Here is a 20,033-nt window from a genome sequence, read left to right as displayed (position 1 = left end):
CCATGCTTTCATCGAATCTTATACCTCCTGATCCTGAAGACAGTGCTTCAACCACTGCGCCAAAGCTGATCAAATTAGGCTCGTATTCAAATCAACAACAAAATATACAAAATACATACCAGAAAGGCGCAATTATAAAATTGAAAATACAGTAGGTTGAATATTCAGTAGGTTCATTAGGTCAAAAATACAGAAGGTCAACGATTTAGTAGGTTGGAAAATTAGTATTACATGCTTTAATTAGGTGTAGATATAAAAATCAAAAGTTGGTTAAAAATCAAAAACGTCATAATCTACAATTTACAAAATTTCAAAATTAGTTTGAGTTATAGACCACCATTACTAATACTAATACTAATTCATATACTATTTAGCGCATTACTAGCAGTAAGCAACCCATAATACAAGTTATTGTGGGTCTTTTTCACATCTAACATTTATACAAGATGTCAGACAGCTTTATGTTCAATTTTACTAACTTTTCCATAATTCTGAAACTGTTTAAATTTAATTTAAGATTACAAAAATTCAAATTCAGACTAAAATCGCTAAAAAAAAGCACTATTTATTTACAAATAAAAAAACATCAATAAAATCTAAAATAGAAACTATCAATAAAATGAATTTTTAGCAGATTTTTTTATATCATTTTAAAAATGATTTTAAAATAATTGTCACTGAACTGAGTTAACTAATATATAATAAAGTTCACAACTCTGAAATACTCCTTTCTTAGTTTCAAAAAAAAAATCCTCAGATTTGTGGAGTTTCAGAGTTATTTGATATAGTTGCTGCATTCTGTGCTGATGATGGACTAATAACTGGTATCCAGTTGCCAACCTGTTTGTAAATTTTGAGACGCATAATGTATCACAGTAAAGAGACTGTCCATGTCAAAACCCTTGTTCCCTCAGTGTAACACCAAAATTTATATCTGTAAAGATTCAAAGCTTTTAACTGCAATAAAATAGTTTAATGCTTTGTATGAAGAACCCAGCATCCCAATGTTTGCAAAGCATAAAGCATGCAAAAAAATAGTGAAACTTCTTGATGATAACAATAAACTTTGTTTTATCAATAAAAGTTGCCGTGCAACTCAGCACAAATTTCTTAAGATGCAGTCTCTGATGGCAACAACTTTTTAATTCTAATATGCCATTGCAGTCTTATAAACGAAAATGATGATCTTGCATTTCTTCATATTGTAAAATTAGAGCTACAAGTTTTGGGATATCGACTAAGCGTTTACTCAGAAAACAGTGTCATGGTCTTGATGTTATTGTATTCAATTTCACCTTGAGCATGCTTAAAGCATGCTTAAGGTGAAATTGAATACAACAACTTGTGGTAAGATTGAGGGATCAACAAAGACTGTGTTTCCATAAGTTGTAATTGAAGAATGCATTCATAAGTCAAGCTAGTCTGCCTCTGAAGAAAATATGGAATCAAAATTTAGTTTTTCATCAAAAGAAATGGAGCCAAAGAAACCAAACTGTATAAAACCTAAAAGAACATTTGCATACCACTAGATTTGCAAAATCAACTAAATCTTTTGTCATTAGCAACATGTTTGAAGATAAGGTCATCACAACAATTTGTATTGTTACAGTCATAGCTTAGTCAGGTTACAATGAGTCTGTGGCTTTTTCGAATGCATTTGCAGATTGCTAATAACACACGGTTTTACAAAAAATATTTACAGAATTTCACAATATCTGGGAACTACTAAAACTCTATACTCTAGATTGGGATGGAAAGTTGACACCAACTCAAACAAATAATTGTGTCACTGAAGAATCTATGAGAGTGGTTGGTAGTGCTACATTGTAGTTAAAGCTACTAGCAATGCCTTGTTACTTCAATGCTCCAGATCAACTTTTTGGAGAAATCATTGCCAAGCTAACAGTCAAGCTAATTGATCAAGTGGCGTTGTAGTTATTGAATTATTATGAATTAATATGAAATTCAACAAAATGAGCTTAAAACCAGGTCATCTAACTGCAGCTTGGATTTCCATTAGAGATAATCTGAAGCGTGCTGTCCTCTGATCAGAATGTCTTCATAACATTAGTGAGGTACTTCTACCTTATGTGTTTTATTTACTTCAAGAAAGAAATATCACCATAAGTGACAGTGTTAACAAACCTATGAAGTGGAATTTAATGCCACATGACTCATCCAGACACTATCATTTTGTTCAACTGATTATAAATAGAGGACCAACAGCTGCTGAAAACATTGTAGGATAAGGTGATCATGCAATTAAAAATGTAGATTGTCAATATTATGAATAAAACTTACTAGTTGATCGATGTCTCATGGGGAACTTTTAAAATTACTCAAATTTTTAAATCTTAATTATCTTATATATAAAAATTCATCCTAACTTGTATAATAAGCAATAATACCATTACAAATTAATACAAAAGGCACAATCAGAAAACCCATTTAACAATTTACCTTTGGAGGGAAGGGGGGTTACTTCTAAACCAACTCTGATTTAAAAATTATTTTACTTTGAGTAAAATAATTTTCAAATCAGAGTTGGTTTATTGGTAACCCCCCCTTCCCTCCAAAGGTAAATTGTTTATTGAGTTTTCTGATTGTGCCTTTATTGCCTATATTGGGTTTTCTGATTGTGCCTATTATTATTCAGATAGGAACACATTAGAAAAACAAACAGCTCAACAAAAAAAAAACTGTTTTTTTGCCCTAACTTTGTAGCGAACCTAACTGCTTAGCTTAGATTATTACATGATCACATGATTATTTCATGGTCACAATTATTTCATGGTTACATTATTATTTCATGGTTACATGACTATTACATGGTCACATGATTATTACTTAGTTACATGATTATTACATGGTTACATGATTATTACTTAGTTACATGATTATTACATGGTTACATGATTATTACATGGTTACATGATTATTACATGGTTACATGATTATTACATGGTTACATATTTATTACATGGTTATGTTTGATATTTTCCTACTGCTGAACTTAGCATAGTTATTAAAATTATTTACTGATTTAAATACTTATTTTTTGATGCATTTTCATTATCTTTTGATCAAAATTGTAGTTGAAAAATTATTTTAAAATATTTCCATCAAAAATTTTAACTGAGTTAAATCAATGTGTGTGTGCGTGTGTGTGTGCACAGATTATATATTACTACTATGTATAAATTTTTGTTTAGGTTATATTAACAATAAAACCGAATTTACTTTGGGTAAAGGTTTATTGCTTGGAACTTTGTTTCTTTTAAGAAAAGTGTATACCGTGTCTTTCAAAGTTAAACCCACGAAATACAGCAAATGTTTAAAAAGTGTTCTTCATTTAACATTGGGTAAAGATTTTGGTGATTATGGTGATAGAACTCCTGGTGTTTGGTTTCACGAAGATGGTTCTGGAAAACTTGTTATTTATAATGCAGTGAATGGCAATGCTAACTATCTTGTTGAAACAGCTCCTCTTGCTTTAGATAAATGGTCTTCTGTTAAAATTTCTCAAGTTATGCTAGGCAATAAATATTGGTATTCTGTTGACTTAAATGGAGTCAATATTCATCGAACTGAAAATTCTGATGCTAGAGATTTTAAAAATGTGAAGGTGTATGCCTCTAATCCTTGGTATGATGCTCAATATAGTTTTATGACTGACCTTTTGATTATTAATGGAACACCAGGTATGCCATATACTGTTTCTATTGTTTTTTGATGTTTTTTTCATATTAATGTATTCTTTATGTTTTATGTGATTAATAATTTATACCTTAGAGTTTCTTGTTGGTAATACCCCTACTCCATTGTTGAAAGGAAAATTTATTGCTGAAATACCAAAGCTTGATAAGGAATATTTAGTTTCACTTGACTTTTTTCCAAATAAGATTGTACAAGGTTCCCATGGTATTATTTATTTTTCTTATGGTTCTAACTATGGAGTTCTTGGCATATGGTGTACTGAATATGGAAAACTTCTATTTATAACGCCACTTTATGGTTACTTTGATGTATTAATTTCAAACTATTACTCCTTTATTTCCACAAATCAAATAAAAGTATTTCAGTGGTTGAACATTGAGGTAGCTCAAAATTTAATTGGCAAAAATTATGTATACACAATCAGAATAAATGGAGAAACAGTTTTTACTAAAGTTAACACAAAAGCTCAAAGTTTTGATAATGTTAAAATATATGCTTCTAATTTTCTTGAATCCTTTGAAACTCAAGATGGTTCTATAAAAGACTTTTTTATCATCAACGGCATATCAAGTAATATTTTTTTAAAATAATTAAGTTACATTAGAAATAGGTTTTGCTTTAAGATTTAGTGTTTTAGATAAGTGCTCATAGTTAAAATTTTTATCATCATAGTCTCATCATCATAGACACATCATTATAGTCACATCATCATAGTCACAGTTTAAATGTATCATCAAACTTTTTGAAGATATAAAAAAATATTTAAGTTCATTTTTAAATTTCATAGCAAAGTTTTATTTTTTGCACATGATACTTTTTTAATTTTTTAGACAGCAGCATGCAGCCTATTGTTGTTCTTCCTAAAGGTATTTCTTTATTTTAGTTTTTAAATAAAGTGTAGAACATCATAAATTCACATGTTGAGCAAAATTGATAATATTTTGTTTTTCCAGTTAACTAAAATGTGGATCTGTTGGTAAAAATATTTTCTGATGCGTAGATTGATTTATAAAAGACTCAAAAAGGAGACCATAAAAAATTAAAATTTTCTTTTAATAATATTAAAATTTTTTGTTTTATTTTAATTTTTTTTTGGAACTGTGTTACAAATTTTTTTTAATCTCTATTAATTTTTTGAAAAACTGTAAGGTAAAGTAATTTTTGGGAAGCGACTCACCTCATGTCTGTCACATATCATCTAAATTTTTAAGTCAAATAATCAAAAATTTCTTCAAATAATTTTTGGATTAAAAGGTAATATAAAAAAAGAAATTAAGTTATACAGTTTTGGCCCTAAATTAAAAACTGTAATGCTTTATTAAAGTGCTTTATAACTATTTAGCTGGTATTGCTCTCATTTTAAACCTATTTCTAAAGTTTTTAGAAATTCCTAATGATCACTGAGCAAACCTTATCCAAAATTCTAGTCACAAAGCAGATCTTATCCAAAAGTTATTTTTTTGTGTATTTCTTGAGAAAAAGGTGTAATATTATTTGAAAAGGCAGTTCTTATATTTAAAAAAAAATCCAAAAAAGTTTAGGTGAGGAATCAACTAAATTTTTTGACCATAAAATAAGAAGCTAACATTTTTTTATGCAAAAAATTGCTTTGTAGCTTTTTCTGGTACCATTGTTAACATTTTAAGCCTATATTGGAATTTTTGTAAAATTTGTAGGATCCTTGACAGACACCAAAAAATGCACAAAAGTTAAAAAAAATAAAATTGTAATGCGATTCCTAAAGAACAAAAAGTAAACAAAAAAATTTTAACAATAAGATTTTTTTTTTTTAAAAAAAAAAGTTTTTTAAGGGTTCCTTTTTGGGTCCTTTATAAACCAGACCAATTTTTTTCACGAAAAGTTAATTAAGTAGAAAAACAGAAAAATTAATAACTTCGCTTAACATGTGAATTTATAAAGTTTTTTTATTAGGATTTTTTTTTTTTTTAATATCACTGATAAATAAAAAATTACTGATAAATAATATATTACTGATAAATAAAAAATTACAGATAAATAAAAAATTACTGATAAATAAAAAATTATTGATAAATAAAAAATTACTGATAAATAAAAAGTTAAAAAAATCAGTAATTAAACAATTTTTTTTTTGTATAAGTATTTTCATTACACTACTTCCAAAATAATAGCTCTAAAAAAAAGTGTCGCTGTTCCATTATTTAATAACTGCTTGTTCAGGATAATTTTGTAAAACAGTATTATGTTTTCTTAATGCTAAAAAAAAAGGACTAAAAAAAAATTTTTTATCTAAATGTTTAATCTAAAAGGAGTATTTTATTTTTCAAAAATATTACTATGTGTGTGTATACATATATATGTGTGTGTGTATACATATATATGTGTATGCGTATACATATATATGTGTGTGTGTGTGTGTGTGTGTGTGTGTGTGTGTGTGCATGTGAGTATATGTGTGTATATGTGTGTGTATATATATATACACACACACATACACACATATATATGTATATATATGTATATATACCGAGAAATCAAAAATATTATAAGTAGGTTATTATAAAAAAAAAAAATAATAATTAAGTTTTTTTGAACTAATTTATTAAACTTTGATTATTCACCATGAAAAAATTATTGCTTACTATGTATATGCAAAATTAAATAGTACTTAGCCTTTATCTTGATGTTTGGTATCCAGATCATTCTAATGGTTCTTTATGTATTTTTGTTTTAGGTGTTCCAAAAAGACCGTTAAGTCTTTTTTGGAAACCTATTTGGAAGACCATTAGGTCTTCTTGGGACACATAAAAAAAAAATAAACCATTATAACACATTTTTTTTACATATAACCATGACTACATGTAGCACCGTGGAAAAGCATTTAACTTGGAAGTTTATTATTGGTGAGCATAACGTGATGCAAATGCTCTAATCACTTGCCCCATATCTGCTCTAAATAACTTTGATTTATTCTTAGTCCAGAAATATGGCTGCTTAGATAAAGTTCCCAAAAACAGTTAACATGAGACTCAAAAGTACAACATGCATTTAACAACATAAGGTGCGGTGGTTGCAAAATAATTCTACTACAAGTTCCTTTTGTTTTACCTGTGTTAGTGTTAGAGGTATTAAAAAAAAGACTATGAACTTTATCTTTTAATCCAAAATTAGATATAAGTTCTTTTAAAACTTCTTTTTAGTGTTTGTCTGAACACAAATCAATTTCTAGAATTTCGATTAGCTTGGTTTGTCTTTTAATTTTAGCAAAAAATTTTTGAAAACTGTTTTCTATTGGTATATTTTTTGATAACTTTTACATTGAAATAAGTTGTTCTAAAAGAATTTAAAGATTTAGCCATGTTTTTTACATGGTCTCTGATTTCGTTTGCACCCAAGAACACAACTTTTTTGCTGCTCTGTATGAAGAAAAGCATACAAACTCAGACATGCCAACTCAAGGATTTACAAAAACACAGTTAAGAATTGATATTTGTTGATGTGGAGTTAAATCTTCTCCAACTGTTGTGTGAGAAGTATAATGCACAATATCTTTGGGTAGATAGACAGAATTTGTAGGATGTATCTTAATTTTAAATTCACTATTAACTATATTGCTTTTATTGGTGTAAACCAAAAAAATGTATTAATTCTTTTAATTTTTTTATATGGTAGCAGCTTATTAGTTATAAAATGTTATGTTAATCTAAAAAAAAAATAACTGATAAAAGATTCATTTAAGATTATATATGGATACATAGTTTCTAATTTGAAAAAGAAAAATTTGTTATCTATTTTATTTTAAATTTATTATATTCTTTACTCAAAGCAAACTTAGTTCAGCAAAATGTTTTTAAATATAAATTCAAAACCTTTTCAATTATAAAATTACAAACAAAAATTAAAATCAATTATTCTTAAAATACATATTAAAAATCCAGTTTTGTAGGAAAAAAAACAAATACTTTTGATAAAAGAGCCCCCTTAACATAAGTATTAGAGCCTGTTGCTATTTTATTGGATAGTTTGTTTTTTAAATTCATTAAGGTTTAAGGGCATCCTAACCAGGGTAAAGTACTATTTTGGAGATAAGAAAATAGGTTACAATCTTTTTTTTTTTGAATATCTCCACTGTAGATATACTTAAAATGTAGAAAAAATGAATATTGAGCTCATACTTATAAGCAATCATCAGCCATAAAGTATAAAATCAATAAAAAAAATATACAGCAGAATAAGTTCTGGTGGTTTAATTAAAGGAAATTGCAATTTTTAGATTAAACAAAGTTTACAAATTTTTGACTTGGTAAACAATCTTGTTAAAAGAACATTAATTATTCAGTTGATTATTCACTAAACACTTTTTAATATAATTGGTCTAACACCAATTTCAATCAATTAATTTTTATCATCATATAAAATACTTTTGTTTTGTGAGTTAATAACAAATTTGATGTTTGTCAAACAGGAGTAGCTTACGTTGATTAATGTACAATTGGGATTGAAATATTCTTTATGAAAAATAGATTGTACCAGATTTTATTTTGTTAGCAATTACTTTTCAGAATTGTTTTATATTTGGTATGTAGCCAGCTTATAGGTGTATCCTGATTGTTTTAAGGCATTTTTATAAAGATGAATGAACTAAAAAACTTAACTTGATAATGTAACTGATAATCCTAAAATATTATTTTGTGAAAAGTTATTTATTATGTTTGTTAATTGGTTATTTGAAACTAAGAAATGATAATTACTGGTTAAGATTGCTTTCAGCTACCAAGTTATAATGGATCTCAGTTTTGATATTATATATGGTAATATGTGCTACCATGCAATTTTAACAAATACCATCAGATAAGATGCATATACAGAACCCAATAATTGTATGTGCAGACAGATTAAAACTAGATAACAATGTAACCTTTAAAACAATATGCTGTATTTTCAGCACTAATATTGATACCATAAATTTAAAGTATCATTAAGTTAAGCTAAAAACTATTCCTAATATCTTTGTCAAAATATATCAAAAAGCCTTTTATTATTGTCAATATAGACACAGTGAAAGTGTCATAGCTTTTACTTTTTAATGTAACAATAAACTCATTTTCATTTTGTGTTGCATTATATTTGATTGGGTAAGGATAGCCAAATTTTGATAGTTTTATGAAATTTGGTTATGTGCTATTTAAACATATTGAGTGTATTATATAAGTGCTTACATTAAATACATTGTACCATTATAATTACATTATACCATTGCAACATTTTAACTTTATAAATTTATTTTTAGAACACTGAAGCAGTGTAATTAACCAAAATATAATTATAAATAGGCAACTAATATTCTTTAAAATAAAACAAAAATTGAAATAAAAAGCGCAAATCAAATCAAAAAGTATAAAAATCAAAAATTTCTAAAATTTTTGATTTAATTACTTTTTGATTTGATTTGCGTTTAAATTTTAAATTGGGGCTTAAATTTATTCTATAAATTTTTTTATTCTTTTAAATGCTAAAATATTGGTTTAAATACTAATTAAAGAAAAAAAACATGTTGTATAAATTACGTTTACAGAGTCCTTAGAAATTGGCAAAAAAAGGAAGTACTTTGCTCAAAAAAAGGTCAAAAAAAAAGGTCAAGATTATTACTTGGTTATTACTCGATTATTACTCAGTTATTACTCAGTTATTAATCGGTTATTACTCGGTTACTCTGTTATTACTTGGTATGAAATACTATTTAGACTTTTTTTTAAATTATTTTCACACACAGAACAAACTAGAGCTTAGAAAGTTTTTGTATTAGTTTTTATCTTTGGGGTAACCTGCCCCTAACACTAACTAAATGGCTCCTAATAATTACAAATACTATTATAATTAAGAATACTTAATAAAAATTAGAGCAGAATAAACTTAAAATTCTAAAATTTGATTGGAAAACATTACACATACACATAATATAAACACATAATATACACATGTATATAGTTGTTACTTTTGAATATACATAAGTGTATATTCAAAAGTAACAACTACTCCAACAATCTGTCAAAAATTAGCAAGAACTTTCTAATTTTTAAAACTGCTTACCAATAATATTAGTACTTAATTACGGCATAATAATAAAAATTAGTGTTCTAAAACATTTTTATTGTTAGCCAAAAGTTACGAGACTAAAAGCTAGGCCATATCTAGTTAAAGAAAACTTACCTCTTATAATTTTGTAACAAATAATAAAATAATTCTTAAATCTCAATTTAAAAGGTCTTGAGACAATTTAAATTCATCGAAAAAGTTTAATGGTTGATGGACAACTCTGGCTGTACTGTTGGACACAATAAACCATAGTTGGACACAATTAACCATAAGTTTTTTTCAGTTGAAAAACCTTGCGTAGACAGAGGCTATAAATGAGGGATTACTCAGGGGCATATCTTGCACTTATAAAATTTTTTTAAACTTTTGGACTCTCTTATTATAGAACTAGTTTTGTCTTGAATAGTTGAATTTGCATCAATGTTTTTTGTTAGTGTTATTATTATGTCTAGGTTAGTAGCATTTAAACTAACTACAAGGTGCTATCAAACAATAAAACAAATTTAGCTGCAGTATAAGAATTGCATGGTGTTAGCATGTGTTATATGGTATATTTATAAATAATTTTATATTTTTAACTGCATCTCATACACTTCTAAGCATTGTAAAAACTAAATCTCCAGAAAACTTAGTGTTCAAGTGTTTGCATATAAACTGGAATGAAATGAAAAAAAGTATTGACTTTTCAAAATTTTTTAAATATAATACCAAATATATTGAGATTTCTATAGATTATTTGGGAATATTTTGAACATTTTGAGAGATTGCTCTTAATCAAAATAGTTTTACCAGAGCAGATAATAAAGAACTATTGAAGGTATTTATGTCCTGAAGAAGTTTTTCAAATTCAAGCTCCATGGTTTATGACTTATGCATGTTTTAATATAGCAAGTCAATATTCAGATGAATGAAAAAGTTTATTAAATATTATATTACTTTTACTAAATTCAGAAACACAAGAATGAGTTGCACTTATCTTTTTTCAGTGATAATCTTTTTTATTTTTCAATGCACAATTATCAATTGTTATTTGTGTGTTGAAAAAGCAATGATCTTAGACTGAAATGTATCTGATGGGGTTGTATCAAGGAACTAATAAAATAGTTAAGAAATGTAGAGCATAAATGTTCAGATGATTTGGTTTTAGTTTGTACAGATTTAGCAGTCTTAGGAGAAAAGAATAGAAGTAAGGAAATTTGGATTAAGTGTGTTGAGGATAAAATGAAAAAATTTCAGTTAAGGAATAAAAATTCTCAAAAGTGTATATATTGAAGTAAAAGTGTTGAGAAAATGTTCAACCTGTGAAAGGGCTAGTTAAAACTTTACAATACAGTTTTCTTTAATAAAAAATTTTAATGTTATTTCAATTTTAATAAAATAAAATTAAGGACAGGTAAGGTATAGTGATATGTTTAAGGCAACAAATTTAGCTGTAGTAAAACGAGGATGAAATGCCTAATCAAATATTTTAGTATGGGTAAGGGTAACAGGAGCTTGCAAATATTCTAAATTAAATTACAGGAACTTGTAAATATTTAAAATGAAAAAAGTTGGAACCATGATTTTTATTGTGATGATAGCAGTACAAAAATAAAAGTATTTATCTGCATAACAAAGTATGCCCAGATGGTCATCTTATGTAAAAAAATTGCTTCAACTCCTATTTAATGTCATAATTAAATAAAATAATGCCATAATGGAAACTTAAGTCACTACCCAATAGTCATGTAAAATCAGGGGCAAATCTAGACTATATAGTAAGGAAGGGAGGGGGCAATTGTTTGATTCTTTTGATTTGGTGGATCCAGACCATCTAGTAAAGTAGAGGGTCGTTTAAATGTTTAATGATTTGTAAGCAGGCAAGCCCGCTAATCATTAAAACTGTTTTAGTTAATTTTTCTAAGGATATTAGTCTTACAATGTCTTAATCTATGTAACTATGAAATAATGTTAATTATTGGGATCCCAACAGTCTGATTTAAAATATGCCCTACTCAGTTTTATTTAAGTTTTATATCACTTTTCACACATTCATTTTCAAACAACATGTTGTGTTAATTATATCTGCGGCTATTGGTCAATTTATAAGTGCAAATATGACATATTGCAGAAGAAGAGATTGAAAATTTGATTTATTGTCATAAATCAAGTAATGCTGAAAAATAAATTATTTTTTTTATAACTACAGCAATCATAGTTCTACCAAATGAAAGATCTAATTAAATATAACAAAACTGTATACTAATCTCTAAATGACCAATTTTGCACTTTGACACACTGACCAATGGCCACAGATATAAGTTTACAAAAAAAATTCTTTTCATAATATCTACGTTGTTCACTCTTCAATAATGTTTAAACACATATACACTCTTCAAGAGCAGGGGTGTCCACAATAAGGCTTGTGGCTGGTATGTGGCCCTTAGCGACCATTTGTCCGGCCCTTCAGTTAAGGAAATTTTTAATAATATTGTAGCCAAAAGATTAACTTTCAAAAGAATGTAAATAAAGTTTACACATTTTTATAAAAAATTTTTTAGAACCACTATCTAAAGATTAGAAACCACAGTTTTTAATCTTTAGAAAATCTTGAAATCTAATTTTGAAAATTTATTCTTAATTATTATTTAAAATTTTTAAACTTAGCCTAATTGACTAAGTTTGCAAATTTTAATGAAATTAACTTATTCAAATTTATTCAAGCAAACTAAACTGTGTGCTCTGAAGATAATTTGAGTGGCAAACTAAATATACTAAACTGTGCACTCAATTATATTCAAGAATTGACAACAACAATATGTTTTAGTGATTTTTTTTTTTTTTTGTTATTCACCTCCTCAAGGCCGAGAAGGTCACTACAGATGAGGAGGCTACTTAATAGTGGTTTTAACTCTCTATAAATGCGGTAGTGGTGTAGTGGTAAAGCGCTCGCTTCATAAGCGAGAGGTTCCGAGTTCCATCCCCACCACGTCCCTGGTTGTACCGCGCTCAACTTGTTTTTCTGCGCAGCGGCCTTGTTCATCAAGTTTTGTGTTTCGGGGTTATAGAGTTGAGAGAGGGTTAAAACCACTATTAAGTAGCCTCCTCATTTGTAGCGGCCTTCTCGGCCTTGAGGAGGTGAATAATAAAAAAAGATTAAGTTTAGTTAAGTTTAGTTCTTTCAAATAATTTTTTTTTTTTTTCAGGAAAAGGTTTAAAATTTGAAAATGTGAAAGGGATCAAAGGGCTTATAAACCAGGATAAAAACTGGTTTTTAATAAATTATATAAACAACAAATAAGTTTCAATAAACCAGGATAAAAATGTGGGTACAAACCATAATATCAATACCATAGTGCAAATACTACAAGATTTCAACTTAACAAATAAAATAAAAGCAACAATAAGATGAGAAAAATCTTTTCTATATGAAGATAGGAAAATATTTCTCATCATTGAGGCTTTAAAGTAGCAAATATTTTTTTTTTAGATTTTATTATCTACAAAGAAGAGATTAATCTAACCCAAGGTTCATTGCTTGGAACTCTTAATGTTTTAAAGAAGTTGTATACTGTTTCTTTTAATGTAAAACCAATAAGTTACTCTACAGGTATAAAAAATGTTCTTCAATTAACTTTAGCTAAGGATATTGGAGATTATGGTGGTAAATATCTAGATGTTTACTTTCATAAAGATGGTTCAGGAAAGCTTGTTATAGTTGCTGCAGTAAATAGTAGTAATAACTATTACATTGAAACACCACATCTTTCCCTGCGTCAGTGGTCCTCCATTAAAATTTATCAGAGTTTGCTTGAGAATAAATATTGGTTTTCTGTGGATTTAAACGATGTTAATATCTATAAAGTAGAAAATTCAGATGCGAGAGATTACAAGAACATAAAAGTGTATGCCTCAGATTTTCAGCATGTTTCTCAAAATGGTTTTATTTCTGAACTTTTGATCATCAATGGGAATGCAGGTAAATTTTGAATTATTTGAGTTTTAATTATAATTTATTTGAGCAGAAATAGAAAATGTAAAACAATTTTATCACAATATAATTTTATCAAATGTTGAACAACAAACCCTAAATAAAGGTGTTTTGTTTATATCCAATGCAAATTTCATACAAAATATTTATTTAGTAAAGCAGTGGAGAGGTTGACCTAATCCAAGGATGTTTTCTGGAACAGAAGATGGAAAACAAATGACTTCCCATTCCAAAAAAAAAAATCACAGTAGACATTGAGGTAAAACCATAACCCAAAATCACTAATAATATTTTACCAGTAGAGACTATAGCATTAGATAAACTAACATTAAAGACATATTCAAAAGGTGGTGTCTGTATATTAGATTAGGTACAATATAAGAACCAACTAATAGATGTTATTAATACATCCAATGGCAAAAGCGCTAAATGATGTTCTTACTCTCATGGACTACATAAATAAAATGGTGAAAGAAGTGGAGTATTAAGAAAAAAAGGAATAATAATAAAACCTAATACTTCGAATTTCTAAGTTAATATATATAAAGTTAAACTAAAAATCTTTCAATAAATATATAAGAAATAATTACAAGAAAAATATAAGCTCAAACATTTTTTTATTCAGGTTAAAATATATAAAATTTATAATAACTTTTTAATTTTTTTTTAATTATTTTTACTATATATATACAAATAATTGTTTGTAATTATTTAAACAATATATACCTTATACTTTAGAGTACATTGTTGGAAATATTCTTACCCCGTTAGTACAAGGAAAGTTAATTACTGAAATACCAAAGTTTGATAAGGAGTATTTAGTTTCATTGGACGTCAATCCAAATAAGTTTGTTAGTGGTTGGCATTATGTTATTTCTTTTATTATTGGTTCTGAAAATGTTTATAAAGGATATAGAGTTCCTTGCTTTTTGTTTCATGAAGATGGTGATGGAAAACTCCAAGTTGTATCTCCAGTTAATGGCATACGTGACTACTATTATAATAGCAAACCAATTAGTTTACAAATTTGGTCAAACATTGTTGTAAGTCAAATTTTGAAAGATGGCGTTTATGTGTATTCAATCACAATTAATGGACAAGTTGTGTCTACTGTTATTAATAATGAAGCTGAAAGTTTTGATAAGGTCAAGGTGTATGCTTCTGAACCAGGATATGAAGTTCAAAATGGTTCAATAAAAAATTTGTTTATTGTTAATGGGATATCAAGTGATTTTTTTTTATGCATTTTCTGAACTTTAAATTACTGCACACACACTCAGATATATATATATATATATATATATATATATATATATATATATATATATATATATATATATATATATATATATATATATATATATATATCTATATATGTATATATATATATATATATATATATATATATATATATATATATATATATATATATATAAATATATATATATATATATATATATATATATATATATATAAATATATATATATATATATATATATATATATATATATATATATAAATATATATATATATATATATATATATATATAAATATATATATATATATATATATATATATATATATATTTATATATATATATATATATATATACAGTGGGCAAAATAATTGTCCGTACATTAATGAAAAGTAAGGTTTTTTGAAAAAAGCTTTAAAACTTTAAATGATAGAAAAAAATAAATTAAACCAATAGATAGCGCACAAGAAAACAAATAAAAACGATACACCATCTTTAATTTTCTCCCGACAATTTAAATTATAATAAACTTATTTAAAAGTTTTAAAAATTTTAAAACCAAAAAATTGTCCGTACATTTGATTTAAAAGATAAAATTTTGTTTATAAATGATTTTTATATTAATATCTTGTACTTTTAGGTTAAATAATAATATAATAAATAAAAATAAACCTTTTCTTAACTACGTGGCTATGATGGAAGGAAAAAGAAAAGAATATAGTATTGACTTAGGTAAACGAGTAATTTTTGATAGGGAAAATGGATTATCAATTAAAAAAGTTGCAAAAATGTTGAAAATACCACCAAGCACTGTTCAATATATATGGGAAAAGTATTTAAAAACAAAATCAGTGGCAAATAATGGTGTACGAGGCAAAAAAAGGTCAACAACGCCAAGAGTTGACAGGTGCATAGTTGGGAAAATCGAGCAGAATAGAAGAAAAAATGCCGTAGAAGTATCAAAAGAGCTGGAAAATGAATTAAATATTAAATTATCGCCACAAACAATTAGGAACAGACTGCATAAAGCCAATACTTTTGCACGGACGCCTCGGAGAAAACCATTCATCAGCATAGCAAACAAGAGAAAACGGTTGCAGTGGGCAAAGGAACATGTTCTGAAGGATGATACATTCTGGAATATGATTATTTGGTCAGACGAGAGTAAATTTAATTTATATGGAGCAGATGGTGGTGCAAAAGTTTATAGAAGAGTCGGAGAAAAATATAATGTGAAGTGTTTGAAGGCAACATTTAAATTTTGTGGTGGAAATGTTATGGTTTGGGGCTGCATGAGTGCGTCCGGTGTTGGCAAAATTGAATTTATTGATGAGAAAATGGATCAACACTTATATAGATCCATATTAGAACGGAATTTGGTGGCTTCGGCAGAAAAATTAGGACTTGGAACAGAATTTATATTCCAACATGACAATCATCCAAAGCACAAAGCTGGATCTGTAACCAGATATCTTGCTGCAAATGACATTAACGTGTTGGATTGGGTTGCACAATCGCCCGATTGGAACCCTATTGAACAATTATGGTCGGTGGTGGAAAAATGAATGAAAGATCGAGCTCCAAAGAATAAAAATGAGCTCAAAGAATTGGTTTTAGATGTTTGGTCATCAATTAATCAAGAAATTACATCTAAACTTGTCTCATCAATGAAAAATTGTTGTAAAGCAGTTATTGAAGCTGATGGTGGTCCAACAAGATACTAATTTAATTTTAACTAATTTTAATTTAAAAATTAACATAGTGTACGAACAATTTTTTTGTTTAAACTTTAAACTCTTTTCGAATAAACTTATATAACTTTTCATATATAAATATATTTTTAACTAATACACTTAAAATTGCTTTAATATTATAATATTTCTTTAAAAACTCTTAATAACAACTATCTAAACACTTTTAAATGTTGTTTTGATCAAATATAGACACTTTTCATTAATGTACGGACAATTATTTTGCCCACTGTATATATATATATATGTATATATATATATATATATATATATATATATATATATATATATATATATATATATATATATATATTTATATATATATATATATATATATATATATATATATATATGTATATATATATATATATATGTATATATATATATATATATGTATATATATATATATATATATATATATATATATATATATATATATATATATATATACATATAACTTATCCATAATGCCATATTTGAGTAAAAAAGGGTATTTTGTAAATACGTCCAAAGCGCACAAGTTTTAAACCATAAACTTTTAATATTAAAAAAATATACATATATTATAGAATTAAATAAAAAACAATTTCTCTTTTTTATAAATTGATAACAAATGGTTTAAAAATTTTTATAAAAATGGTCCTACCAACATAAATTTTTTTAAATTACATATATATAGGACATTATTTGTAGTTGCGCATTCTGAAATTGTCATAAAAGTACAAGTGCAATTATATTCTATTTAGTTAATTTATTTCATTAAATTGTGTAAACAGTGATGGTAGATGTATAAACAACTTAAATTTGATCCATTTAAGTTTTCATCATCACATAAAATAAAATAGTGAACCACTGTGCAAAGAAGATATGAAATTGTAATGCTTTCAAATCCAAAGCATAAGTAAAGGGTATACAACTAGGAAGAGTGCAAGTTGCAAAATCATTCACCCATTTAAAATAAAAAAGTAATATTTATACCAAATTTTACAACAACAACACAATAGTAGCAACATTAACATCAAAACAAGATTATCAACAAGATCAATTCCAAATCAGACTAAAAAAATCTTCTTTTTATAAGGAGGGTTCTAGTAAAACAAAAACAAATTAAAAAAAAAAAAAAATCAGAAAAAGTCTAAAACTCATATTAAATTATATGAAAACTTACATACTGTTTTTATTTGACTAGTATTACTTGTTTAAAGTTTCAATTGAAGCTTTACGAGCTGAAGTGGTCTCAGCTAAGTTACTTTCAATGTCTGATTTAAAATCTTGAGTTATGGTGGGAGCCTTGTTACCTGTTTCTTCATCTGCATCTAAAAAATATTTTTATTTAATATTTGTTTTTTAATTAAGAAAAATAAAATTTGAAACTTAAAAACATATAATAAATAAAGTGTTTATAAAAATTAAGTAAATAAAATAAGTATATTAGTAAAAAAAATAAAGAGTTGTTAAATAATAAAAATTATCTGCATTTAGGTTAAAAACTTGCATTGGTTGGTTATTTTGTTTATAAAACAGCTATTTTATGTGCATTTTAATGGCACTATTTAGTTGCGAGTTTACAGCTAAAGAAAAAATTTTGTACTTTATTACCCTGTACTGGAGTGCACACTACACATATATATGCACATGTTCAATATAAATTGTTTTTTTAAAATAATATGAAAACTGTAGTTTACAAATGTTAATCAGTTTTTTTTTTAATTTTAGATATTAATTGTTTTATATACTATTAACTAAATGAAATTCTTATATTTAATACCATTATACTCAATTTAAATATTTTTATAAACTTTGTTTATTAGATAGTGGAATGCAACTTGTTTTACTTTCTACAGGTAATTAAAAATATATGTTTATATACAAAAAGATATATACTTATAAGGGTGGTTCAAAAAATAATACTATTGAAAAATATCTGCATTTCTCACTTTAATATGTTCTATACAATAAAATAACTCTGGATTCAAAAGTTTTTTGAATAAAAAATATTTTAGTGGTGCCTCAAGATCCTTGCACATTTCTCTAATACTTATAAAAATAAAAGTTTTTCAAATGTCTGCCTTATTTGTTTTTAAAAGAAGCAAAATTATATAAAAACTTCGAAAATGATAATATTTTTTTAAAAAAACATTGTTAAAAAAAATTGTAACTAAAAAACTTTGTAAAAATACAGATTTTTTTATTTTTAGTTCAAAAATGTCACTTTTTAGGCAGTAAAATCTGAAATAATTTTTTTATAAAATAAAAATTCACTTCATTCGAGACCCAACAAGACATACTTTTAAAAAAAATATTTTTAATAATATTAGGGACCCATTAAATGTTCAAGGGTCTTGAGGCACCCCTGAAACAATTTTTTAAAATATTGTATTTTAAACCACCCTAATACTTATACTTATACATATAAATATATATGAGTATATAAATATATATGTGTATATATATATACATTTTATATATATATATATTTATATTATATATATGTTATGTATGTATATATATATATACATTATATTATATATATATTATATATATATATATATATATATATATATATATTGCATATTATATATATGTTATATATGTATATATATATATATTATATTATATATATTATATATATATTATATATATATGTATTGGTTTGGTATTGGGAATATTGGGTCTCATCTGTTGTTATATTATTTGATGCACTCATTATTGCTTCTTTCAAGTTGTCTTTGCGTCTAAATACCTGGTCGCCTATTTTTATGTCCAAAAAATACCACAAATTTTCTACAGGATTCAAGTCTGGACTTTTAGATTTTTAAAACATTGATGTTATTTGTATCAAAGTATAGCTTTGTTTTGAATTATTACTTTGCTGGGTTATGAAATCGTTTCTCATTCTCAATTTTTTAGTAGATTGTTGCAAGTTGGCTTTTTCACAATACATTGAAACATACACTTTCTCATCAAAAAATGTCAATTTCCCCACTCCTTTTTAACTCATACTACCCCAATTTTTTTACCACACTTTCTGGACTCCTTTTGAGACTAGGTTGTATTTTGACTCATTCAACCACAAAATATTTTTTCAATATGCTATTAGCATTTTTTGTTCTTCATTGCAAACTTCAATTAACATTTCATTTGTTTCGCAAAAAAAAAGAGTTTTTCTTTAAACTACTCTACCATCTATACCCTTATTAACATTTCTCTAGTATCATTTCTGATTGTTTGAGGAGTTGCTGTAATATTTTGTAATATTGCAT

The 20,033-nt window shown here is 26.1% G+C and overlaps 1 protein-coding gene across 1 annotated transcript in view; it reads left to right on the top strand.

Annotated features, from left to right (window-relative positions):
* The window catches only part of LOC100207579 (uncharacterized), a 176,503-nt gene that overhangs the window by 66,635 nt on the left and 89,835 nt on the right, over positions 1-20,033 (top strand). The window contains exons 9-15 of the mRNA XM_065806065.1: positions 3,213-3,701; positions 3,793-4,287; positions 4,548-4,583; positions 13,262-13,300; positions 13,412-13,750; positions 14,501-14,989; positions 18,582-18,614. Coding sequence (XP_065662137.1) covers positions 3,213-3,701; positions 3,793-4,287; positions 4,548-4,583; positions 13,262-13,300; positions 13,412-13,750; positions 14,501-14,989; positions 18,582-18,614 — 1,920 coding nt within the window. The remainder of the gene's footprint in view (positions 1-3,212; positions 3,702-3,792; positions 4,288-4,547; positions 4,584-13,261; positions 13,301-13,411; positions 13,751-14,500; positions 14,990-18,581; positions 18,615-20,033) is intronic.

The sequence above is a fragment of the Hydra vulgaris genome, chromosome 09 (assembly GCF_038396675.1).
Source record: "Hydra vulgaris chromosome 09, alternate assembly HydraT2T_AEP".
In the NCBI taxonomy this organism is placed as follows: domain Eukaryota; kingdom Metazoa; phylum Cnidaria; class Hydrozoa; order Anthoathecata; family Hydridae; genus Hydra; species Hydra vulgaris.
The sequence above is the reverse complement of the archived record's forward strand: the minus strand, read 5'-3'. Positions and strand labels throughout refer to the sequence as shown.